Source organism: Pinus tabuliformis, chromosome 1_2, assembly GCF_031772625.1.
Source record: "Pinus tabuliformis cultivar Carrire ecotype Pingquan chromosome 1_2, CPIR1, whole genome shotgun sequence".
Taxonomy (NCBI): domain Eukaryota; kingdom Viridiplantae; phylum Streptophyta; class Pinopsida; order Pinales; family Pinaceae; genus Pinus; species Pinus tabuliformis.
The window spans coordinates 741,945,197-741,968,283 of record NC_142298.1 but is presented as its reverse complement, the minus strand read 5'-3'; the positions used below and the strand labels follow the sequence as shown (position 1 = coordinate 741,968,283).

The 23,087-nt window shown below is 36.8% G+C and overlaps 1 protein-coding gene across 3 annotated transcripts in view; it reads right to left on the bottom strand.

Annotated features, from left to right (window-relative positions):
• The window catches only part of CLUB (TRAPP II complex TRAPPC10/CLUB), a 386,678-nt gene that overhangs the window by 272,642 nt on the left and 90,949 nt on the right, over positions 1 to 23,087 (bottom strand). For all 3 annotated transcript variants that reach the window (XM_089395888.1, XM_089395886.1, XM_089395887.1), the window contains exons 4-5: positions 2,770 to 2,953; positions 2,437 to 2,527 (exon numbers count right to left, since the gene is read on the bottom strand). In XM_089395888.1, the coding sequence (XP_089252014.1) occupies positions 2,437 to 2,527; positions 2,770 to 2,953 (275 nt within the window). The remainder of the gene's footprint in view (positions 1 to 2,436; positions 2,528 to 2,769; positions 2,954 to 23,087) is intronic.

Here is a 23,087-nt window from a genome sequence, read left to right as displayed (position 1 = left end):
TCTATCCATCGGCATCTATGAACAACCACATAATTAGTCGCTTTATCTATTATGATTTTCACCACAGTGTGTAAAACGATCTCTTGGAGGAACCTATCCATCAACTCACATATCAATATTGCATCTTTTACATGTGTTGATCCATCCAATGATTTAATAAGCATAGTACATCTAGGGCAATGTACCAAGAAATTTAGAAGGGTCATGTCTCCTACCCTTCCTATTTGTCAAGCCACCAAACATCACTTTGCATCTGGAGACCTCCCATGACTACTTCAACTCCACAAATCTAGAGTTGATGTCCTTTTTTGCTTGAAGGATTGGTCCCCGCAACTCCTCATATGTAGCACTTTTATACCATCAGCCCACAACACCAATGGCATCACACACTCGCTACCAAAATGGATTTTTTTGGTGATGTTGGGAGGTAAGTCACCCCAAAAAAACACCTCCTCATAACCCTATCTGCTTTTCGCTTCTCCCTTCTTTATCACTAACTTGGTGGAAGGTTGTGCTCCAACTCCAGTTCGTGAAATAAAAAATGATGACCTCTCGGTAGGTGAAGCTATGGAGCCCCTCCCACTACCCTTAGCCTAGGAGTTATATAGCCCTGAAGATTTGCTTGCACGTTCAACCCCATTAGCATCTGTTTGTTCTTTCTTTATGTCCTTTGCATAAATTTAATCATGTGCAACTTTCATAACCTCCAAGCTAAAATACTTACATATCTCAACATCAAGCCTAGGGATTTTAGCCAAATGGTATTTCAACACCTTTTATCATATATTGGCTACACAATTTGCAGTTCAATCTTTGATAGTTTGTTCCATCTTCAGGTTCAGCATACTGCCAAAATGGGTCAAAGGCCTTTGGCATATTTGCAGTCGAATTCGCCAGCTTCAAAATTCAATCCTAGGGCACCAAAAACACAAAAAAATGCCATTAAACCCCCACTAGACAAAAAATAACAGCCTACTCATTTAAAAAATCAAACCTTTAGAAATTAAAATTAGATTATTTGTAATGAAAAATGGAAATAAGAGGGTGCGCAGAAACTAAAATCAAGATTGTCATCCCATTATAGAAAAAACTCTTACATTGTTTTATGGGCATGAAAATCATGGCAAAATGACAAAAAAAAAGAAGGAAAATGTAGGTAGACAAAGAGGCAAGCAAGCATGCCTAAACCTATGGAAAAAAATCATTAACATGGTGGGATTTAAGAACAAACCTGTGAATGGAAGATGACAACACCATTTGGCTGCTTTGGCAATTGAACTTGAACCCGTGCTCCACTTAAAAAACTTTGTCGGTGATGATGACGGTTGTTTGGCCCTCAATCCCTCCTTGAAGATGACCACAAGCTCTTCTCCTTCCTTCTCCAACAGTAAACAAACAAATGAGGGGAAAAAACATCACCTTAAAACCCACGGATCAGCTGACCCAACGATTTTTTCTATCGTGGAATGAAAAATCAGCAAAGCTTGCTATTGCAATTTTTCGGTGGAAAAAATCATGCATTTTGGCAGGTGATTTTTCAGTGAGGTTAAAACATCACGATTTTCCATGACGTCGGCAAAAACTCGTCGATGTTATCAACACTGATATAAATTAGTGAAGATGTCATTGACCTTTCTTTGGTCACAAGCGGATATCAATATAAAACCATGTCATTTTGCTTCAATATTATTATCGATCTATTTCATTACTTTACTGTTTTAAACCAGTTTCATTGTAACTTTTTACTCTGTCCCATAGACCCTAGAGGTTTCCCTGAAGACGTAAATAAAATATTCTAATCTCTCCTACAATTTCTTATATCTTTCTATTTGATATATCTTAATATTTTCCAGGGACAAGCCAATGGTGGAAGGTAAATTCCTTACAGTATTACTACTATTTACATTTGTGTGCACAAGCACATGTTTGTAGGTATAGATATCTCTTTGCATATATGGGGAAAGTCATGAACTGTCCACAATTAGCCAATACTCGAACTTGTACAAGGCACAGGTAATGTAGATTGCAACAGAACCATACAAAGCAGCCACATCATAGCTTGAATTGGTCAAAACTACAAGAAATATGATTTTTATAACATGTTATCAAATAATCTTGCAGGACGAAGTCAGGCTAGCAGGATAAATACCATAGAACATGTGCACTCTAGATGGCAAGACATAAATATTTCTTAATTACAGATAAGATATTGTAGACAAGCTTATATCAGAAAATAAAATGCTGATTATCATATTGCAAGACATTGAAGATCCACATAAGCCTTTGGAGATTGAGAAAGGCAAAGAACCAAATTTTCTCCTCATAATTATATTAGATAGTATTTTCCCCACTGCCCTATCATTTTTAAAAAGAGATCAGGACGTTCAAGGCTTTGAGATCTCAAAACAAAATCATCCACAAATAATGAATGCAAACCTGTTTCCAAATAGCAAAGTTCCAATTCATCATATTCACGCAATGCGTCATCATGGAGGTGAGACATCTCAAACATGAATGCCAAGCTCTCCTGCATGCAAAAGTAGAGAATGATTATTACACAGAAGCACATAAGTTGTCCTCTTCTGCACCTTGTATCTTATATAATACTTAAAGTAGCTACTACACAGAAGCACAAAAGTTGTACTGTTCCCCACCTTGTCTCTTATATAATACCTAACTATTGATAGCTATTGATATCAAATTATGTTTGAAGTTGATTAGCAGGAAAGCTTGATGGCAATAAATAAAATAACAGAAACAAAAGAATACCTTGAGAATGAAAAAATTACAAAAATTCCATACTGGCGTGAAACGGTGTTCACCAAGTTTACGAAGTTCTTCTTCATAAAATTGAACACGTTTATCCAACGTATTTCTGATACAGTCTACAATCTTAGCTTCTATGTCTTCCCAAAAAGCTGCATCAGCTACATGCATATCTAATTTGCAACATCTGTAAAGGAAGAATAAGGTATTAAAATATACTGATGACTCGGCAGATGGGAAAATTTTATTCATCAAATAAACAAGAGAAAAAGGAAAAAGGAAAACACATCTGAACCTGAGCATTTATACCATTGACCTTACTGGGATAATTAACCTGTATCCAAACGCTAAAAAGCACTAAAGTAGAACAGTGTTTTAACATTATTCAAGATTGATTTTGATATTAATTATATGAGTTCAATTTGCAACAAGTTGGTTCTTGGGAGAAGTCAATAGCATTAACAACTGTTACTTAGGTTCTGCACCATATTATTTTGAGTGCATCAAAATATTAAGGTGGTCTGCCAGCTTGATATATGAGAATAACTATCTTCATGCCACTTGTCAGCAATGGAGAAAAGCGAGACGGGCAAGTGCTTATGGTCAGCTGAGAAGGCAGTCTCATTCTGTAGGAGACAGAGATGGGTCAATAGGAAACCTCAAGTCAGCCATCCAGGAGAGAAAGTTAGCCTAGCAAACAGACACCAGCAGAGCCACATATGGAGGTTGGACTACCAAATCAGAGTTGGCTCATTAATATAACACTGTCAGCAAATGTGATAAGTTCAGCCAATTGACAGAAGGAAAACACAACAGCCAGTTACAAATGTCAGCCAATCATACCAATTGGAAGTCAAAAACAACAGGATCAGAGTCACATGACAGAATCTCAGCAAAACTAAGAAACCAAAAAGTGTGAGACTTCACCCATCACTCAAAAAAACTTGACAAACTAAAACGCATAAGGTACTCAAATTTTTAGAGAAATAATTAAAGGACAATTCCAATCCATGAAAAGCATGTCCTTTAAACATGAAACTTGACATTCCTGCAAATAGACATTAAATTGTACCTGTAAACATAAATGACATCTTATAAACCAAAACCTTGAAGGCCAACAGAAAACAGCTCTTAAATTGCAATTTCCATCAAACGATAAATTATAATACAATTGACATGTACATATAATGACATGTAAGATAGTCACATAACATCAGCATAGAATAAATGGAACCAAAATCACTGTCACTTCCCAATCAAATCATGAGAAATGTTCAAAATTGGGAACCCTTTACCTAACCAATGGAGATACTTATTTGCAGTTGTTGGCTCTTATATCTCCATAAGAGCACTTTATGTCCATCTGATTCCATCCAAACCAATGGAATTGATTTCAAAAACTAAATAATTCATCCAATTTGTCAGGCCAGGCAGGCAACTCGCAATTGTATTATTTCCATTAATGTGAACATCAATATATGTTGGAAAATGTAACTATGTTCGGTCTTCATTAATGTACTTGAGTCATCATGTAATGTACTTGTTAAAAGAATAAAGAAAATAAATTTTATTATTATTATTGAGACTTATTAAAGCATGGGTTTCATGCTTGGGTCACCTTGTTTTAGGTCAAAGTCCCCATTGAGGACTTCTAAGATTTATTCTGAGTCTATAGAGTCATTGTACATTTAAAGAGACCCTTCTTAGGCTTTTGAATCATGTAAAAAGGTTAAGTATTGAGTCAACTATGAATTATGTAACCTCCACAACATGTCGGCCTAAAAGAAGATCAAGTTGGCCTAAGGACCCTATTCGACCCCACAAGAAGCCTATAAAAGCAAGCTCATCGAATTCATTTGGAGCATCATTCTCACACACAAGTTCGAATTCTCTTGTAGCTGGGAAGAAGTGCGAAATTCTCTTGTAGCTGGGAAGAAGTGCGAAGTCATCTTGTAGCTGGGAAAAGGTGCGAAGCCTATTGTCGGGAAGCCTAAGTGAATGCGAGTTTGGGGAAGTCTAAGGAGAGAAGGAAAATAGAGATTTTGGTGTTTCTCTTTCTCTGTTTCGTGGTCTGGGTTGGGAGATCGAAGTCTTCCAAGTTTGTCTACTGCCGGAAGCTGCCATTTGCCGTAAGTTACTACCTAATCAAAGTTGCTGGAAAGAGGTCAAAATTATAAGAGTCTAACTTGGTGTGGAGGGAAGGTCTTGTCTTGGTCTAGGGTGAAGACTCTCAAAGAATACTATTCAAAAGAAGAATTATCTTAACTGGGTTTTCCCATCAAGGGGGGTTTTTCCCTGGCATGTGCCTACATCTGGTGTCTATTGTTTTATGTGTTGCTGCTTTCGTAATTGCTTGATGAACTAAATGAAAGAAGATATAAAGAAACGTAATAATAAGAAACATCACAAGTAATTATCAAGAATAAGAAAATCTTTCTGCCTTTCTGATTTTCTAAAATGGTTTCAGATATTTGGTAAAGAAGGAAGAAAAAGGCAGTCTCAATCACTCGATCAAGGTATCATTCAAAGGGACTATCTCAGGGAAGGAGTCTACTATACTCAAGGAAGATGGCTAACTCAATCAAGGGAGATAACAAACTTGAAGGAGCCTCTAACTTCAAGTCCTAGAAGAAGAGGATTAACCTAATCCTTGACAAGAACAAGGTACTGACTTGGTAAAAGGAAATGTAAAGAAGCCTAAACTGCTTAGGGATATTGTAAAATGTTGTTTGAAGTTTTTTATTGATGATGTCATGTTTGGGATTTTGGTATGATCGGGAAAACCTAACTTGTTAGGATTTAATGATAAGGTCTAAAGTCCCGAACTTTGGAAGTTTTTGCAATGTTGGGTTTGCTATGTTTCTACATTGAAACCCTAGCTCATTAGGGTTTGGTGGAATGTGTGAGCAAGACCCTTATATTGTCTTAGAAATGATTTTGTTGGTATGTGTGTGTTTGTCTGATCAAACCTGGGTCTAATCTAGTTTGTATATCTAACTCTTATTGATCACTGTGAAGTTGGGTTTGACTAACACATGATATGATATATATTTGCATGATGATGAAATCTAGGCAGGAATAGATATGTCCTTTTGGTTGAAACTCTAGCTTAGTCTAGAACAGATGTATTAATGTTGTCAAACATATGACATGCTTATGAATTTCGGTTTCCTTCCAACAACAGTTAGCAAAATTTCTCGGCAGTGCATAGATTTTGTGGGAGCCATTTCCAACAGTTGGATTAGTGAGGTCTCACACGGGATTTGCCTAGCTTGCATACTAGGCCCAGGTTCTATGATTCCTTGCCATTTATGAACTCAAATTTTTGTATTAATAAAATGGCTCAGTTTCTTGTGTATTTTGATGTGCATGTTTGGAATTTGTTTATTGTTGTTGCTTACTTGTACATGTCTAAAGTATTTGTTGTAAATTTCAATTTGGAACATTACAGTGGTATCAAAGCATGATCTCGGCCATTTCAAGTGATCTCCATCATCATCTAGAGTCTGGAACAAGGCAACGTCCATCAAACAAGTAAAAGGTCAGTATGGTGGTGTCCTAGGTCCATATGGGCACATCATCAATCAAGCCAATGCCTTGACTTCTTTGGCTTAGCATTTTAGCATCTAGAGTTGCAGCAAGAGGCATACAATCATGTGGAGGCTCCTCAAAGCCCAACACTAATCTAAGGAGGGCAAAGTAGTGGTTGCAGAGTCATATGTGCTCTCAAAGTTGGGCTAGACACCCTTTTCACCCTGCTAGAATGGTGCCAAGCCATCTCTCAAGGGATCTCTACTACATGTATAATGAACCACCTGAAACATACTCTCATGATCAAGTGAGATCAACATCATTAGGGGGAAAATCCATTAAAGTATCATATTAGACCATATTCAATGTTAGGGGCACAAAAATACTTCACGCAAACCTTGCCTTAAAACACCTTTCTATCTCATGATTTGTAAGCAAGTTACCACACTTATGTTAGAGATGATCATGCAATTAGCCCCATTAGGTGCTTCCATCCCTTAAGGGGAAGGACATTTCATCAATAGCCCCATTAATACATAGATGCATGTGATAATGTGGTCACAGAATGGGCAAGGTTTGAAAGAAGATGACCATAGCCATGGTACCAATTGTAGGACGTCCAACATCTTTGAGTATCATGATGGAATGAGGGAGCTATTGTGGACGCATGAGTTACCCCTTTCTTCAACATGTTTTTTCCACTCTTCTGGTGCACCTTTTACTTTAATGATTTGTCTTTTTGCATGCATGGTTTAGGTGACCAAACTTGCTTTGTGTTTTTCGAACACCACTTAGAGATATAGCAGTTTATCTCTCTTAGAGGTTGGGGCATGATGTCGCCTCTCTTACACACCTAATTTATTGTGCGAAAAATCATCAACCCCTAGGTGTGGCCTTGGTGGCAAAGCTCAGAGAAGGGGTTATCACCTAATCCCAACTCTCTTCGTCCAGGGTATCTCCTTCTAGGCTCTCTCCTAGCTATAACCAAGGGAGATAATTAGTAAATGAGTTAGAGCATTAACCATTCAACAAATTAAAATGTAACTTGAACCAATGAATGAAAAATTTGGTAAGTACAAGTAAACATGAGCATTAACATCAAAATGTAAGTAAACTAATATAATCCAATAACATATCCAGCAAGGAAATGTAAGTAGACCAATGCCCAATAAACTCCTGCAAGAAATGAAGTGTATGCTCAAATAAATAAAATACTTGCAATAAATGGAAAATATCTTCAGAGCTAAAACAAGCTCAAATGGAATGGAAGCTGCAAAACCAATGTTAGTAAATCAAACCAAAACTATAGAATGATGATACAATTTTGAAAGGAAAGCATTTGCACAAATTTGAGAACTTGCAAATAAAAATTACTTGTACTTAACAATGAAATATTGCTCAAAGACAACAATGATGTAAAGCTTTAAACTTGATCAAATGAGCATGAGTAAAGTACAAGAGTGAGTCTAAAGTGCTTGCAAGTAAAAGGATGTAAATGCTTTCTAAATCTATTGCATGTACTTGAGAAAGATTTCTAATAATTCAATAAGATGTTAACTTTCAAATGCATGCAAAAAAAGAGATTTCAAGATGTGTTGTGGTGTTTGTGTGCTAATGTGTTCTTGGTTGATTTTAGTTAATGCCTATTCTAGGGTGATTTCTTCCCCTCAACTCCTTTAACTTGGTAAGTACTAGAGGTGAGTTGCAAGAAGGCTAGGACGAGGAGGCACTAGTCCATCGTTAACAATACCCGCCTAGTTCTTCATGCAACCTGCATGCCTTCGTTCCTACAAGGGGACTAAGCCACACAAGAGAACTGCGAGGTCATACGTTTTAACCTTTCATCCAAACTCAAATCAAGGAAGTTGAATGAAAGCTAGGGAAGATTGTCCTAAAATTCTATCAACCAAGCTTATGCTTGGAGGTTAATTTTAGAAGTGAAAATGGTGATGCAGAGATGTGTCTTGCAAGTAAAAATAATGTCTCAAGTGTGAAATGCTTCCAAATTGCTTCAAGTGAATATTTTCATTCACAATTAAGGCAATGAAATACCTGCATAAAAAAATGTAAGTGGAACTTAAATGATGTCAATAAATAGCTGCAAATTACGTGTTAAAATCAAAAAATTAACATGAAATATAGAGCAATATTAGCATGTGAAAATGATCATGAAATAGGCAATGAGACCAATGTTGTTAAAATCGCGATCGGGATTTATTCGGCGCCGGGAAAAAAGCGGAAAAAATCGTAAAAATCGGGAAAAAAGCGGAAAAAATCGGGAAAAAATCGTTTGGCACAAAAATATTCATTTTTTTTCATTTTTTTTCAATTTTTTTAATATCTAAACCATCTACAACATAAAATAAATACATTGACACATAAATATGATAAAAAAACTAATATATAAGATGTTGAATATCATTTCTAGCGCTAAAATCACACATAACATTGAATCATGTCCTGAATAGTAAGTCCTGAGTCCCAACTCAGCCTCAAAATATCAACAAAAAATATGATAATGTATCTCATCATGTCATAATGTCATATACAATAAAATGAAAGTCTAAGACTCTAATCCTATTGATTTCCTCTGCCCCTCTTGCGAGAAAATGTCACTGCTTTCACTGATGTCCTCCGCGCGGACAGCCAAATGAATAAAAAAAAAAATCGATTTTTGCATATAAAAGCCCGCTGCCCGCGCCAGTAGGGATTTTTTCACAAAAAATCCCGATTTTTTCGAAAAAATCGGGTATAAAAAAATTGGCGATTTTTATGGATAAAAATCGCGATTTGATCGGGTTATGGATAAAATCGCGATTTTTTGAAAAAATCGCGATTTTATCGGGATTTTAACAACACTGAATGAGACAAAACATATATCAGAAAGAAAGCAAGTTATATCAGCTGCAAAAGAGTTATATCAGCTGCAAAATCAAATCTAAAAATGCTCCAAAAGGACAATGTAAAGTGAGAGATGGAGTTACTTCAATTAGCCCAAGTAAGAGTGTGAATTGATTGATCTATGACATGAAAGAGATGAGAATAAAAATGCAGAAAATTAAATCTAGTTCAATGAGAAAAAGCAATATTCAAATCATACGCATGCAATGGATCCTCTCCCAAGAGAGGGGTGGGCTGCCAAGAGGATAATCCTCAAGCTCCCTCAAGAAAATTTATTTTTTATTATTTAGAATGAGCCCTCAAATGGAGAGTGAGGGACTTAGGCTTTAAGGGAAGTTTACAAAGAGCAATTACTCCTCAAATAAACTAAATGAAAATGGAAGTGAAAGTACAAATGCTTCTAGCAAGATACAATAAAAGGCCCCAAATGGGATACTTCACTTTCCTCAAGGTGACAAAATTTTCAACTCATGGGTCTTCAAGAGGAAACTCCTTGCAATGGAAGATGAGAGAAAAGAAATGGTTTATAAGAGAAGAGATTGGACAAGAAGGCTCCAACAATGTGTTTTTGATCTTCAAGCAATCTTCTTCAAATGAAGCTCAACAATCCTTCTAATCCTCCTAGAAGTTTATGCAAGGCAGGAGAGGAAAACAAGTTGGTTTCTTAATTATTTACAAGTAGTAATATACAACATGAAGACAATGCATGCAACAAGAGAAGGAAGAGACTTCCCCTCTTGCACAAGCTAGGAAAGGCTAGACCTTTCCACAAGCTCTCAAAAGCTAGATGAAATCAACTAAATCACATAGTATAAATAAAAAAAAAATGAATTTGAATTTGAATTTCGTGATCTTAGCAAGCTAAGGTAAAGAAAACTCCCTTCTTTGATTTCTTTTGATTAGATCATTTAGAGTAACTTGATACGGGTCCTTCTACTCTTGTCCTTAAGAGTGGGTTCATCTAGCCAAAGAGTTACCACACGCTCAAGCTCCTTCAACAAATTGTTAGATCTCTACACACTTGAAAAAGATATTAGCACCCACAAGGGATTAAATTAGACAATGGAGAAGAAGGCTAGAGATTCAACCAAAATTCTTCTAGTGCTCCTCTTCCTAGAGTATTTCCTTAACCCAAAAATTATGCAACGTAACTTACATACATTAATCCAAATAATGGCAAAGTGAGAGCTAACATAATCTAGAATCCATGTAGAAAATGAAGCATAGAAATTTGAAGTAATATCACCTTAAAATCATAGAAGGAGAACACCAACACAAGATTGTATCCCCAAAGTCTTTTATATTAGCATGAAAGAAATATTACAAGCTTCAGTAGAGTCTCCCCAAGCACAATAGCTCGTTCCAAGATGATTACAATAGAGCCCAAGGCTCATTTAAATAGGAGAATGGGAGCACATCCCAATGTAGATACCAAATACCAAGTGAAGAGGGAGGCAACCCCAAGGAGCCAAGTCGAATTCCCAATCAAGACACATGTGAGATCAAGTGTTGAGTTGTGGCAGCATATCCCAACCAAAAATGTGAGTTCCTCATGTGCCAAAGTAGATGGCTGCCACATGTGGAAATTGTAGGTGAAGAGGGAACCAACTCCCATCAAATCTTAACAACCAAACTCAAGGAGTGACACCTCTCAAATTTCCCATGTGTAGAAGGTGCCAATCAAGCAATGCGTGGAGCTGAACTAGTTCTGTGTGTAGGTTGGGCTAATGTAAGTGCACAAGCGTAGAGATTATGTGCCAAGTGTGGAGACACACTCCCATAAATCTATCTCAATCAATGAAACAGGAATCGCCAATTCCGGCGATTAATCGCGACTTTGAAACGGCTCGGCGGCAGAAAGTCCCGATTCGAAACTCTGCGTGTCAACTCGCGTTGACCGAGTTTCACTCGTGGTCAACGCGAGTTTGACTCGCGATTCCTCCGATTTACGCGACTCTGCGATTTGTTAGCGAGTCCCGCCAATTTCAAATAGGGTTTTCGCCGTTCGGTTCCGGTTTTGCGTTTATAACATGCGTCGATTGTTTAACGGTGACCGTGATACATTGGTTGATAGCGCGTTGGCAGAGTGTAACGGTGATACATTGGTTTGGATAGCGCAGACTCCAGAGGCAGAGCCGCAGAGTGAGCACAATAAGCACAGCATTCGACCGCAGCACGGGCACCACAGAGCAGCATCCACCGCAGCACGGGCACCACAGAGCAGCATCCACCGCAGCACGGGCACCACAGAGCAGGCTGCAGCATTCGAACTTCGAAGCCGCAGAGCCTGCGTCACGCGTGAGCCTTCAGCGGCCAGGCTTGACGGTCACGTAACAAAGACTCAAGAGGTAGCTCGGGTTTTCTGCGTTCTCAAATCATATTGATATTTGATATTCGACGTAAATTTTAAAGGCAGAGGCAATGTGACTGTGACATACATAAATATGTTTAATAATAATAATTTATAATTAAAGACCAAGGGTCTTACAGTTTACCCCTTCACACTCGTGACTAGCCAATGTATATAAATATACCATCACAGAGGATTGTAGATCATCTCTTGTTGTTCACTCATTTTATATATAAATTTGCAGATATATCTGTTTATTTGTAACAGCACTCAAAGTGCTTCTAAGTTCTTATAGATTTGCTTATTTCCACAATCTTGATTCTTGACAGACTTTGTTGCTGTTGATGTCTTGACAGCATTGATGTCTTGATGTCTTGATCTGCTTAAGCCTTCTTTAGCTAATCAAAACAGTTCATATCCTCTTCATGAATGTGGTCTGTGTATAAGGCTTAAGCAACTTTTCGCTGCTTGTTTCAATGGTCTCCCTAGTTCCTGCAAGACAACATGTTAATGGGCCTCCCTAACACCAGATCCATACACTGTTGATTCAACAGAGACCATATTTCTACTAGCAAAACCTGAAATTTGAATACTGTACAAGCCTACAAGGCTTCTTTCATGACTTTCTTTGGAGTCTGGACGTTACCTGATGGCAGGAACTGGCAGCATAAATCCCTGTGTTTTCTTTTGGGGGCAGACCAAATTGATGGCATTGGTCCAGCAGAAAGGAAAAAGAGGGGTTCTGTCTTCATTTACTTTTTTAAATTTCTAGCATATTTTAAATTTTTGGATGATTTTTAAATTTGATTTTTTGTTGTCTTTCACAGGAGCCACAAATAAAATAGAAGCCAGACTCCAAATCTTAACAGAAGCCACAAATTAAACACAAGTTCAAAGCAACAACAATGCCGAGAGAGAAGGACTTTGCTTGGGCTTATTGTGACAGGATTCCCGGAGACCCCAGGCTCCTTTGTAAATTTTGCAAAACAAAATGTAGTGGAGGCATTTATAGATTCAAGTTCCACCTTGCACAAATACCTGGCCATGATATAGGTATTTGCGGCAATGTTGACGACAATGTCAAACACCAAGCAGCCTTGGCCCTTGAGATGTTAGAGCAACATAATGCCAAGAAAGCAAAGCAAAATGCTGAAATAGGAACTGTTGGAGTTGAACTTGATACTTTTTCTGCCAGTAGCCCCATGTCACCTCAATCTGTTGAATCCTCAATGCCATTCCCAAGTTTTCCACACATGCCTCCAAGGCCAAGTCAAACTCAAAGCCATGCGAGTCCTTCAACACTGGAGGTGGAAACATAAACACCTTTTTTGCTCCCCGCACAAAACCCCGTTCCCAACCTACCTTGGATGGCACTGGTTGGAAAAAAAATATCCATAGTCAGGCAAGGAAGGCCATTGCTAACTTTTGGTACTATTCTGACATACCTTTCCACTGTGCCAGAAGTCCTTATTGGCAAGCTATGATTGATGCAATTGTTGCTGCAGGTCCAGGGTTCAAAGCCCCTACATCAGAGAGCCTTAGGACAGATATGTTGTTAGAGAGTGTTGAAGATGTCATGCTTGTGCTAGCTGAGTTTCGTTCATCATGGGTAGAAACAGGGTGCACCATCATGAGTGATGGATGGACAGATCAGAGGAATAGAACTTCAATAAATTTCATTGTATCTTGTCCCGCAGGCACAATGTTTCTCAAGTCAGTGGATGCTTCAGATAAGGTTAAGACTGCCCAACTTATCTGTGAAATGATGGAGGAAGTCGTTCAAGAAGTGGGAGAAGAACATGTTGTACAAATTGTCACCGATAATGCAGCGAATTATATGGCTGCTAGTAGACTTTTTGAGATGAGGCACCCCACTATTTTTTGGACCTCTTGTGCTGCCCATTGCATAGATTTAATGCTTGAGGACATTGGTAAGCTTCATTGGATACATGAGGTTGTGGAGAAGGCAAAATCCATAACCAAATACCTATACAACCACACTATTGTCCTAAACGCTATGAGAATATACACTGAAGGTAAAGAAATTGTTCGTCCTGCAGTGACTAGATTTGCAACAAATTTCATATCTTTGCAATCTGTGGTTGAGCAAAAGATAAATCTGAAGAGGATGTTCTTGGGACCTGAGTGGATGGGATCTAAACATTCCAAGACCCCTGAAGGCATCGAAATTGCTGCACTTGTGTTTAATGATGGCTTTTGGAAAGATGCTGAAGAGATTATTGCTGTGACGGAGTCCCTTGTTAGAGTTCTCAGGTACTTTTAGTCTTTTAACTTTTTCATTTTTTAAATTTCATTTCAAGCTTCTTTTTATTTACAATGTTTCATATTTCTTTAAATTTGAATGCTTGAACTTTCAGGATGGTTGATGGTGACAAACCCGCTATGGGTTACATTTATGAGGCAATGGATCTCGCAAAGGAGGCCATCAAAAGAAGATATGGGGATGATGAGACAAAGTATATGCCTCTTTGGGACATTATAGATGCACGTTGGGATAGGCAATTGCATTCCCCCTTACATGCTGCTGGGTACTTCTTAAACCCACAATATTTTTATGATAAGAGCAAATTTAATGAGGATGGGGAGGTTGGCAGAGGACTTATGACATGCTTGGAAAGGTGCTTCCCTGATCCAGAACAACAAAGTCGTGTCTTTTCCCAACTACAAGATTATAGGGCACCATCTAAATTGTTTGCCTATACCAGTGCTATAAGACAAAGGTCAAAGATGTTGCCAAGTACCCAGCTTGACGGCTTCATCAATTCATTAAATTTGTTTAAACTTTATTTTGTATGTTAAATTTTCTTTTCTTTTTAAGTTTTTACTATTTACTAATTTGGTACTTCTAGTCTTCTACTCACAAACCCTTACCACTTGCTAGGTCTTTGGTGGCAAAACTTTGGTAGTGATACGCCAGATTTGAAGAGATTTGCCATTCGAATCTTAAACCAAGCATGCAGTGCTTCAGGTTGTGAACGCAACTGGAGCATGTTTGAGAAAATACATTCTAAGAAGCGCAACCGATTGACACAAAAGCGCTTGAATGACCTTGTATTTGTCCATTACAATCTACGACTTCGCAACAAACAAATACAAGGTGAGATTCGAGAGCTTGAATTTGAAGGTTTCATAATCTAGTTCGTACTTTAAAAGTTTAAAGTTCAAACTTCAAAGTGAAATTTTAATTCACATTTCAATGTCTCATGATAATGACAGGTATTGATCATTCACCAATCGACCTTGAAGAGTTAGATTTGCAAGCTACAAATGCGGCAGAATGGGTTCAATTAGATGAGCCTCCTCTTTTCAGCCTTCATGACTTGGAGAACTTTGAGAGTCAAGCAAGCGAAGGAGTGGGAGGAATCGCTTCTAGTTCTCACTCTTAAGAGTCTTAGACTCTTAGTTGCTGATTTTTTTCTGATTAGTATGCAATTTTTAACTTTTTTGTAAACTTTTAGAAGCATATGCTTCTAAGGACTCAAGACTCAGTGCTTTGGATCATGTGTGGACTCATAACATATATGAGATACTTATTTATTCATGATATTTTGGACATCTATTGATATTATGCATTGTTTGGACATACCTTTACCCAATATTAATGAAAAATGGTTTTTTTAATTCAATATATGTGTATATTTTTATTTAATGAATTTGCCGATTTTTTCCCGATCCGATTAAAACTCTTCGCTCTTTTGCCTCGCCGATTTATTGCCGATTCCGAGTCTGGTAACATTGATCTCAATCTAATCTCCAATGAATCCTTGTGTCATGCGTTGACCCTCTCCAAGGAAATCGAGCTACCACATCATCAAGTCGAATTTCCAAATCTGCCCACAAAATCGATCCTCATGGAGTGCAATAACTTGTTGATGAGTCATGTGCCATATCATCTCTTTGACTACCCCTTGTCTTGCCTTTTGACTTGAGTGAATTTCCAACTCATTTTCACCTCAATAAGCATGTGGGAATATCATTTAGTCTCTCCACTTTATTTATTTATGGGTTATTTTATTGCCACATTTTCCCATACACTTGGGAAAAGTGGGTTTTGAGGGTCTATAAGTGATTTTTCACCCCTCAAAGTGTGTCTTAGTAGAAAGTTGAGGTGTTGAGGTTTAATTTTGATTACTCATACCCCCTACAACTTCTCTAGACATCACTTATTACAATTTATATAAAAAAATTATTAAAAATCTCATCCCACAGGAAATTTTAATAATTTAAAAAATGACACCTAGACCTAATCAAATTCCGCGAAATTTTACAAGTGATCTAACATGGTAATATGCATTGACTCTAGACACTAAGACTCACCTAAGGCCTTACCATCAAGCCACACTCCAGCTTTAGGGGTATATCAGGGAAAAAAACTCAATTAATTATTAAGTGCTAAAAAGCACAAATAATTAATTAAGTGAAAAAAAACTCCCTAGAGTGAACTCACTTGATAGCAAAGTCCTAAGCTACCTAGGCCTGTTACATGGCTTTATTTCATCATGCTAGCATCACGTTTACAATATCCCTGTAGGGTTGCGGAATCTGAGTACAAATGAAGAAAAACAAAGAGAAGGGGCTTAAAAGCCCTGATGAAATCTTGAACTGTGTAAGTGAAGGAATGCTCTAAAATATCATTGGGCATGGAGTCTTCAAGTGTACTTCAATGGTCAACGGAACATTTATAAATTCCTTGATTTAGATATAGCATGAAATGCTCAAGAACTAGATGATGGCTAGTGAAGGGGGTAGAGCTCATCATAGGATTTTTCCCATGTGCTCATTATAAGTCCCAACCACCTTTTGCATTTTTCTTTCTTTTGTTGCTTCGTATGTTTTTATCTTTCTTTCAACTACATCAATCTCTTAGGGAAAATTTCTAGGCCCTAACTTGAAGATGAGGATATAAGGTGTCAGTGCCAATCAACCCAAAGAATGGGGGTGGATATAAGGAACACATGGAAAGTGTCAAGTATGGATTACCTTGGGCATGTTATATCAATCAATACCACCTATTAGTGCCCCTCCTAATAGTGGAAGAAAAGGGCATCATAAGAGGTCACACTGTAATAGGGACAAAAGATAATCTCACAGGTGAAGCATGACAACAAGGATACAATCAGGAGCAGTCAATCATCCAGCTTGACTTGTGATTAATATTAGTATGCCCAAAATCTTAAATGAAAGCACATGATTACAGAAAAGGTTAGTGTATCGTCTGATAAATGAGCCACATTCTTTCAAAATGTATGCCAAATGGGAGAAAGCATTGGCTGGAGCATAGGTGGCAAGATTTGAAGTAAATCTATCTGCGGATCACCATAGGGTTGTTGGTTTGCTAGCTAAATAATGGAAAGAAATTTCCTTCGAGGGGTTACCCAGTTTTGGCAGGTAACACAACCATAGTAGATCGTACGATCTTCAGCAATCCGCTAAATAGAGCGGTAACAAATCCAACTGCCCCAAAATCAAATTGTATCCTCCCATCAGATGTTGAAGTTAATCCAAAAAGGAGCACCAGCATATATGGTACAATGTCACCAGATGGAAATATTGGCCTCAGAATTAGTTAATGTCAAACAACTTGAGATTCATTATTTAGTTCATAAACACAAAATAGCATTCCAAGATCTTCCCTTGGAGATGCCCCCTAAAAATGAGATTAAGCACAGTAAAAATTAAATCAAGAACAAACTTGTTGACATCAAACCATGTCAATATACACACCATCAAAAAACAAAAATCGAGAGGATGATCCAAGATCTATTGAGATGTGGTATTATTACAAAAACCAGAAGCCCTTATGCAACTCATGTAGCTCTAGTTAGAAAGAATGACGAGTCTTTCAAACTGTGCATAGATTTATACTTCTATGTACACCTAATAAAATAGTGTGTACAATATGTACATTTGACGAAATTTCCTTTGTATTTACATTCTTTTTCCTGTGTCTCATTATTCACATTGCTCTCTACTTGTGGTCATGTTAGATTATCTAACACAAACTTACAATCATGCCTTGTAAATACTAAACAAAGATTAATTGCATGATATTTTTTAAAGCAAAATACAATGTCCACATTTTAAAAGTAAATAAATATGTGTGTTTTCACCCGATTTATTAGAATCATCAACATTCTGACTGCAATGTTGCATTTCTCGACAAAAAGAAAAAGTTATCCATTACATGTTGTGTGATATAGCTAACTTTCCTTTCAATCCCTGATTTCACCTAGCAACATCCACTTGCGGCTGGATTAGACCAATCCTCTACCATTTTGGTAACCTAAATTTGCAAAACCCCTTTGTTATAGTAATTACCTTGGTTATCCTATTCAACTTCACCTAATGACATATTTGTTCATTTTCTAGAGCAAACAAGACTAGAGCAATTTTCAAACTGATAACTACTTCCAATGATACAATTTGACTTCTTTAGAGCATTCAAAACATTAAGCAGTTTTACTTAGAAATTTCAACCATTAACTTCATCAGAGCAATAGAGATCACAATAATACAATGAAATAAGAGACACTAATATTTCTTGGGACAAAACCCCACAAGGGGGAAACTTGGTATTCTTTCCTTATGAGAGAGAGAGTTCAATTCATCATGATGTACATCATAATATTCTAGTCAAAGGTCAACTATTGCCACATTAATTTCCAAGTCATACAAAGTCAAAGGAGAGAGAAAGTTTGTACTTCTACTTACTAGTCAAATTCTAGTCAAAGGGCCAAATTTTAGCCTGCAGCAGCTCAGTCAAAGCGCCAAAATTCAGTCTAAAATCTCTTAGTTAAAGTTCAATCAAACTAAAGGATTTGACCTACGATCAACACTCGATCAATGGCCCAGAACAGAAATAAAATCTCAATCAATGAACATTCAATGAATCAGAGAATATTCGGCTTCCAAGTCCAATCAAAAACTTGGCCAAACAGCAGCAAGAAGAACCAAGTCAACTCTAGTCAAGGCAGAGATAAGAGAGCTCAAACTTCGCTAGAAACGTTTTTCTTCTTTCTCCTTCGCACGTGTGAACAAAACTCCTTATGATTGGTCAAACGGATGTGATGCCAAATGTGATCCAACGAATGCCAATATATATGTGATTCAAGAGGTAGGTTTTGACCTGTTGCACTCAAATTGTCAAAATTCCAGGGAAGTGGAAGTAAGAACTTTTTCAACAAGGATCGGATCACATATCAACAATCCATGTGTCCTGGTCATCCCATTCTGCAAGCTATATATTGTAAATGATCTTAGTAAAACCATGAGTCTATGTCAACCTAGATAAGTCTATAATTTAATGAGGAATTCCATCCTAGGGAGTTTTCTAACCTCACTGATTCCCTGTTTTTTTCGACACAGCTAATCAGAAGAATTTTTCGCACCAACTTAAACCCCCAAAGCTACGGTGAAATTTATTGTCCAATTATTAGGTGAATCCTAGTGTTTTAGTCGAGTCTGATGTAAAAGTGATTTGGGAATAATTTACGCTAATTGGCTAAATTATTTTATTACAAATCAGCTGGTTTACTAGATCATATTGAGTCGCAGATGGGCTATGTGTCTTGAGGGTCTAAGACGAATGTGTATTCCCTCTTCGAGTCTTTAAAAGAAAAATCATATGTATTAGAGGGTTGGCAAGATAATTTATCCCCTAGTGTAAATTAATTAATTTTTCTGGCAAAATAAAATTAAATCCTAAACCAAAAAATTAATTAATTAGAATCAAAATTAAATTGTCTAGGAAAATAAATTCTCCAAATGGAAAAAATTGTGGGTCTTGAAAAAATCAAATTATAAAAGTCCTCCACTAAGGGAATATTATCATTTTTAAGAAAATGTGGACCCTTGGACCTTGGTGGTTAAGTTAAAGTCAATTTTTGAGGAAATTTGCTCTAAATAATTGATTTATTAAAATGGAATTAAATGATAAATTCGAAAATTTCTCAAAAATAAGAAATCAAGGGCCAAGATTAAAAGATCTTGAAGTATTTATCAACAGCCAAGATTATTTTGACAAGGATCAAAGAAACTAGCCGTTATTTTTCCATTTGGAGGATTTATCTATAAATTAGAGTCATCTTCATCTCTGGCTAGAATTGCTGCTGAAGCATTGTGTAAACTATTGTTCCGTTGGGAACTATTTTTTCTATCATAATAAAAGACTTTGGGGTGCAATTCAAGGTGTTCTTGCTTATTGATTTGTGGTATGTGCTGACTACGGGCATCTCTATGTTATGTTGAATATTGGTAAGATCTGTTTTTTCATTACATGGAGATAAAATCATGTTATTGATAGTTTTGGTCTAATTTTAGGTCGTTTGATTCCCCATGTGATCTAACAGATTATTTTTTGAGATAAATACATAGTGTTTGCAGGTACTTCAGTCATGGCCTCCAAGTTCACAGACTTGGGTAAGAATCATTGTTGCTTGGATCTCTAGTTTTTATATGGTGGATTTAATCTTCGCTTGGGTTATAGTGAATCATTAATTTTTCTAAAACATTTTAACCATTCTTTCAAGTAAAAAATATTGAAAAAATAATTTTCTCAAAATCTATTTCAAAACCCATGTATATTTTGTAAATTAAATTGTAATTTATTTTTTCTAACTTTGGTTGGGGTTTTAGATCTATTTTGTATATATTTGGGTTTTGGGTGTTTTTATTTTCATTTTTGTAGATTGGATCAAGGGATCAAGTGAGAGAAGAGCTAGATCTAGGCCCTTGAGGTAAGATCTAGTCTCTAGACAATTTTGCAGGGCCATTTACTAAAGATTTGATGACAAAATTCAGATCTGGAAATTTTCGAGACACAGATTTTCAATTTTTGGCCTCCTCTTGCCATTTCAACCCCCGATCTATCATTTCAGCCCTTTTATCCCCACAAATTGGCTTTCCTTAGCCTTGTTCTCCAATTCTTGGCCTCTTTTGCCCCAAAATTGACCCGAAACCCTAAGTTGAAGTTTTAAGGCTAAATACTTAGCGGTTTTGCAAGATTAAGGTCTCAAAATTCATATCTAGCAAGCGGCAAGGTAATCCCAAAATTTCAACAATTTTTAACAGTGGCATTTTCAAGGCCTTGGGCCTAGGGTTTGATCTCTAAACCCTTATTTTTCTACAATTTTATTACAGCAAGCAAAACACAAATAATTGTGCCCTAAAATCAAATTCTATATGGTCAAAATTGTTTAGAATTGCAAAATCTTCGTTTTCACAATTTTTTGCCACTTGGGCATCTCTAATTTGACCTAGATCTGACATTTTAGCTTGCTGGAAATTTCTGCATAACTGTAAAAATCAGATTTGAACATTTCTGAATCACATCCTAATTAAAGTCTAAAAAATATGAATTTTCAGTTTTTTCAGCAAACTTACTATTTTTAGACATTGTGGGAATTATCTGTAGTATTTTCAGTTTGTTGATCTGTCATTAATACATTGTTGTCATAAACTTATCAGTTCTGAAAATTGTTGAATCAAACTCTCCTAAAGCCCTCAAATTGGAAATTTTCAAGTTTTAGTGTATTTTGTCATTTCTGGAAATATTGGTTATCTATTTCTGGCAATTTTATCTTGTTGATCTGTCACTGTTTCACTGCTGAAATAAGTATATCAGATCTGAAATTTTCTTAGTCCAGCCCTAAAAAAATCCTAAAAATTGATTTTTCTTCAAGTTTGGCAATTTTTACTATTTTTAGGCATTTTTGGGCATTGGTGTTGACATCACTATTTGTTGATCTGTGGGTTAACTTACTGCTGCAAATTATACTTCAGATCTGAAATTTTACTGAAAGATATATTTTGAGAAAGCTAACATACATATTTTCTAAGTTGGCATATTTTTGTGATCTTGGGCAAGCATAAGCATTGTTGGTTTAACATTTTCTTACTGTTGTTATAACATTGATCAAGTCTGAATATTTATTGTTGAAATACATCTGAAATTGGCTAATCTCATTGATATCATAGCTTGGCATAACATCTTGCGTTAATTGGTGAATTGGTTACTTGAAGTTTACATGTGTATCTCTTGAAGCTTATGTTGTTTAAGATTGCATCATAACATTGTTAAGTACTCTTAAGATAAATCTCACATAAGTACTTAAGTAATCTAAGCAATCTTAATCCAAGATAGCAGTCACTCATAATCTCTTGCATAAGCATCTCACATAGGTTATTCAATCATTCGAGTAGCAAGCGTTCATTTGGTTTCAATTCATAAGAAGCAAGAATTTGTGACTCCATTAAGGCACTGGTCTCATAATAGAAAATCTAATTTAATCATAATCTTTCTTAAATCCAACCAAGTGGCTAGGCCACTCATCCGTGTCTCCCAGGTAAGTTGATTTCTCAACTTACTTTCCTTCACCTCATTCCATAGGGACTACCCCCCATAGCCTGTTGTTGGGAGACAGCTAGAATGGAGTGGACGTGGATCAGAGTGACAGCCCCTGTCCTGAGCGTTGTCATGGTGCCTGTACAATCCGAGTAACAATATTTTTTGGCGTCGTTGTCGGGGATATGTTTAGCTTGTTCTCGGCCCTTCAACGACAATCTTCATAATCTTCTGATCCATTTTCACATCCTTAATCCGTCAAGCAACACATTTTTTGGCACTTTGATATCTCACTAATATTCTTATCACTTTGTTCACTTCTCTGTAGGCACCTTAGCACCTGGACATTTGGGTTAGTTTCTTGTTTGGATGGCGACTCCACTAATTCATCCATTCACAAAAGCTTTCATTAGAAAGAATTCTGGTAGCTTGGTTAACCCCGCTCTCAGAGCTCGGTTGAACAAATTACATTCTAGAAAGCATTCATTTTTCTCAGACAGGAAACCCTCTCTGATATCCATCTGCTTCTCCCTAACTAACTTTTCGGTTTCCGCCTTTTGGATTTTAGAGTTAGATTCATGTTCAAATGGCAACTCTACTTCTTTCATTTCTTACAAGAGTTTCTGCTAGAAGCTTGCTTCTTGTGGATCTCTTGTTTTTTAACAAGGATTTCCCTCTGACATCCATTAGCCCCCTTTCACCTAAGCAGATCATCATGGATGACTTGTTTGCCCCATGTCATTTTACTAGCATTCTTCACGACATTCCAAAAAATGCCATTAATAAATTGCCTTTGTTCACGGGTAAAGATGAAACCATTGTTGCAAAACATATCTTAAGGTTTACTCGTTGTATGATAATGTGTTGTAGATCTTCATGTTATCATCATCAAGACATCAAGATGCGACTTTTCATCCTATCCTTGGAAGATGATGCTAGAGAATAGTTTTGCAAGTTTCCTTATGACTCCTTTAGTTCTTTACAAGACATCATCGATGCTTTCAAAGATAAATATGAAAGTCAAAGGGGCTCACTTTGTGCCTTTAGTGCTGAGCAAAAGAATGAAAGTGGTCATGTGAAGAATCCAAATGTTGTAGAAAGGTATCAAGAAAATGAGTTGCAGCATAATAATAATCCAGAAGTTTCATATTGTAGACCTTGTGACCACTTTCACGA